We start from the raw sequence: 3,631 nt of genomic DNA, 5'->3' as shown, positions 1-3,631 counted from the left end.
ATGTTGTTGGAGTTGATATAATGTTATTATAATGTTGTTGATATAATGCAAGATATTTATTTTAACATGATTAGCCACATTTCATCCTTCTGGTTTCTGCACATATTATTAAATTCTTTAACAAGAATACTGAAGCTGAACTACTGCACTCTGCCTCATACTGACATTATAGATTCAGAATTGCTGCTGGGTACCAGCAAGTTTCATACAAAGTAAAACAACAATAATAAACATGCTGAAAAATAATTTGTATTACTGAGGGTCTTCATAAATTGTATAATTTTATTTTATGTCTGAAGGGGATCTCAGAAGTGAAAGGATTGTCTACCTACGCTTTACTTATTACGATTATATATAGAAATTATCAACGATCTGATCTAGCTGAATGCTTAACTGAACCCGAACCTGAGGATGCCTTTCTGTCATGCGTGCAAGAACATAACATGAATTGCACGGAATAAGTGACACGTATGTGGCAAATATGCCACCAGGCTGCAGTCAGCGGTTGGGGAATTTTAAAAACTTCGTGAACAAAGATGGTGCCTCTTTCGAACATCAGACTAAGGGAGCACCATCCACATGATAGAAAACCGTTTGAACATATTTTTAGCGAATCACACTGTCTTTTCTTTTAAATCACAATGGCCGTCTTACAGGCAGTGAGATTTTCTCCGATTTACTATGCCTGGAACATTTGTAATCCGAAAGGATTTATGTGGCAAATGTGTAAGGTATATTTGATTTGCATAATGATTAACACCGTGAGCATTCTACATTTGATCAAGAAGGGTGTGAACTTGAAACTCTCTCTTGGAAGTTTACCAAAAATGCAATTAGTAAGTTAGCTGGGGATTGGCAGGGTTACTACTGGTCACAACAACAGGTAACAATGCAGATATGATTGTACAAACTCAATCTGCAATCACTTTGCACAAACGTAACCTGCAGTATGTTAACCATTCAATCCTGGAACTTCACTTTGGTACGCCCTCTGCAACCGCTTCTTTCAACATACTTTGCCAGCAAACATCTCACTTAGAGACCTTGTCGCCAAGACACGTATTATTTCACAGTTAAACTACTCGTAAACCCACGACTCATCGCTTTCATCAGGCACTTTCCAAAGGACAAGTTGATGACCGCGAGCCCAAACCAAACTTTAAATCGCCCTTCAACCGACGAGACTGAGTGACAGCTCCAGCAGCCAATAGAAATACAGAAACTATACGGATGCCTTCCCCCCACTAGGGCAGCCAATTAGAGCGCGAGGATGGCGAGAGGGTGTTGTTTCGGGGGATGGGTGGGGCGGGGAATGGGTGCGGTTTGACGCGCACGCGCTAACGGAAGGCGAGCGGTTGTCAGCGAGGGAGTGCGCCTGGGCAGGAGCTGGCGGTAGCAGACTTTCCAGGCGGCGGTGTTCCTTCTTTACAACGGCAGCGTGTCACAATCATGTAGAATGGCAGAACCGCCGAGTATTCCATTTCGAACCACGGGTTCCAGGTTGTTCCATCCGCTCAGTGTCCGCTTCAATGTGCCACTGGACCAGGTAAGAAGAGCCAAGTTCTGGAACCGCGCTGATCTGTTCTGATTCTCCAGCCCCTTCCCTTACCTCGATTTGTTATTCTTGACGTGATCTGGTGCAGCATGCGGGGGACTGGCGGGTACAGTAAGATTGGCACAGTGGCCAGATTGACATGTTTTCATTTATTCATTCGATGTGGGCGTCGTTGGCAAGGGCAGTTTGGTTTCGTCCCATCCTGAGCTCTTTTGTAGGAGGTGTTCAGCTACGACCTTGAATCACAGCGATCTGTGTGGCTAAGGCACTCCCTCAATGCTGTTAGCGAGGGAATTTGAAGTTTTTGGTCCAAGATGACGATGGAGTGGCGGTACTTTTCCAAGTTAGGATAGTTTAAGACTTCACAGGGTACTTAACGTTGATGGTGTTCCCATATGTCTGCTGCTCTTATCCTTCTAGGTGGTAAAAGTTGCGGGTTTGAGAGCTGCCGCCAGAAATGATTGGCGATTTGCTGCAAAGCATGTTGTAGAACAGGGGGTTCTTAACTGGGTCTGCAGTCTCCTAAGGATTTCCAATGAGTTTTGGCAGTGGCTCCATCTCCATTGCACAGACAAATTAAAGGTGATTTCCATATGTTACAGCATCCATAAAGTGTTACCTTTCATCTCTGAGTTATTGATCAGCACGGCATAGTATAATTGTGGTCTTTCTCCTCTCACAATGAGGAACTGGAAACCAAAACTTGGTGTCAAAGCTTCGCAGACATTAATCTGTAATGTGGCTAAGGAGATGGCATCATGCATCACTGGGCATTCTTCTCAACTTCTTTCAAAAAAGGAAATGTTGGTACAGTTAGCAACTTGGGTGTTAGTTCTCGTTGGCAGTCTATTAGTTTCAGTGACACTTTACCAATCTCACTGACATGTTACCAATCTCAATGACAATCTATTAATTTCAGATAACTTTCAAGCAGGTAAACTGACCAGTTTAATTGAGTCAGGTTAGGAGGTAAGGAGATAGCTGAAGAGATAGTGGAGGCGTTAGTAGTGATCTTTGAGGAACTGCAAGAGTCCCAGAGGACTGGAAAATCGCTAACGTGTTTAAACATGAACCTATCTATCTCTGTCTTAATGACCTGGGCCTCCACAGCCTTCTGAGGCAGCGAATTCCATAGATTCACCACTCTGTTTAAAAAGGGAGTCAGGCAAAAGATTGAAAGTTACAGGCTGATTAGCCTAACCTCAGTCGTGGGTAAGATTTTAGAGTCCATTGTGAAGGATGAGATTTCTGAATACTTGGAAATGCAGTAAAATAGGGCAAAGTCAGCACGGCTTCATCAAGGAGCCTGAGGTCATGCCTGACAAATCTGTTAGAATTCTTTGAGGAAATAATGAACAGGTTAGACCAAAGAGAGCCAATAGATGTTATCTACCTGGACTTCAAGAAGGCCTTTGACAAGGTGCCATGCAGGAGGCTGCTGAGTAAGGTAAGGGCTCATGGTGTTAGAAGCAAGGTACTAGCATGGTTAGAAGATTAGCTGTCTGGCAGAAAGCAGAGAGTGGGGATAAAAGGGTCTTTCTCAGGATGGCAGCCGGTGACAAGTGGTGTTCCACAAAGGTCAGTGTTGGGGTCACAACTTTTCACTTTTATACATTAATGATCTAGATGAAGGAACTGAGGGCATTCTGGCTAAATTTGTAGATGATACAAAGGTAAATAGAGGGACAGGTAGTATTGAGGATGTGGGGAGGTTGCAGAAGGATTTGGATAGGTTAGGAGACTGGGCAAAGAAGTGGCAGGTGGAGTACAACATGGGAAAGTGTGAGGTCATGCACTTTGGTAAAAAGAATAGAGGTATGGACTCAGATGGTAGGAACTGCTGATGGTGGAGTCTGAGATAACAAGGTGTGGAGCTGGATGAACACAGCAGGCCAGGCAGCATCAGAAGAGCAGGAAAGCTGACGTTTCGGGTCTGGACCCTTCTTCAGAAAATGGGGAGAAAATTCAGAAGTCTGAAGTGCAGAGAAACTTGGGAGTTCTAGTCCAGGACTCTCGCAAGCTAAACTTGCAGGTTGAGTCAGTAGTTAGGAAGGCAAATGCAACTTTGGCATTTAT

At 43.9% G+C, this 3,631-nt stretch overlaps 1 protein-coding gene across 4 annotated transcripts in view; it reads left to right on the top strand.

Annotated features, from left to right (window-relative positions):
* The first annotated feature begins 1,335 nt into the window (after window positions 1-1,335).
* Window positions 1,336-3,631, top strand: part of mboat1 (membrane bound O-acyltransferase domain containing 1) — a 92,389-nt gene continuing 90,093 nt past the window's right edge. For all 4 annotated transcript variants that reach the window (XM_048618057.1, XM_048618069.1, XM_048618062.1 and 1 more), the window contains exon 1: window positions 1,336-1,546. In XM_048618057.1, the coding sequence (XP_048474014.1) occupies window positions 1,457-1,546 (90 nt within the window). In that variant the 5' untranslated portion in view covers window positions 1,336-1,456. The remainder of the gene's footprint in view (window positions 1,547-3,631) is intronic.

Source organism: Rhincodon typus, chromosome 2, assembly GCF_021869965.1.
Source record: "Rhincodon typus isolate 14 chromosome 2, sRhiTyp1.1, whole genome shotgun sequence".
NCBI classification, from domain to species: Eukaryota; Metazoa; Chordata; class Chondrichthyes; order Orectolobiformes; family Rhincodontidae; genus Rhincodon; species Rhincodon typus.
The sequence above is the reverse complement of the archived record's forward strand: the minus strand, read 5'-3'. Positions and strand labels throughout refer to the sequence as shown.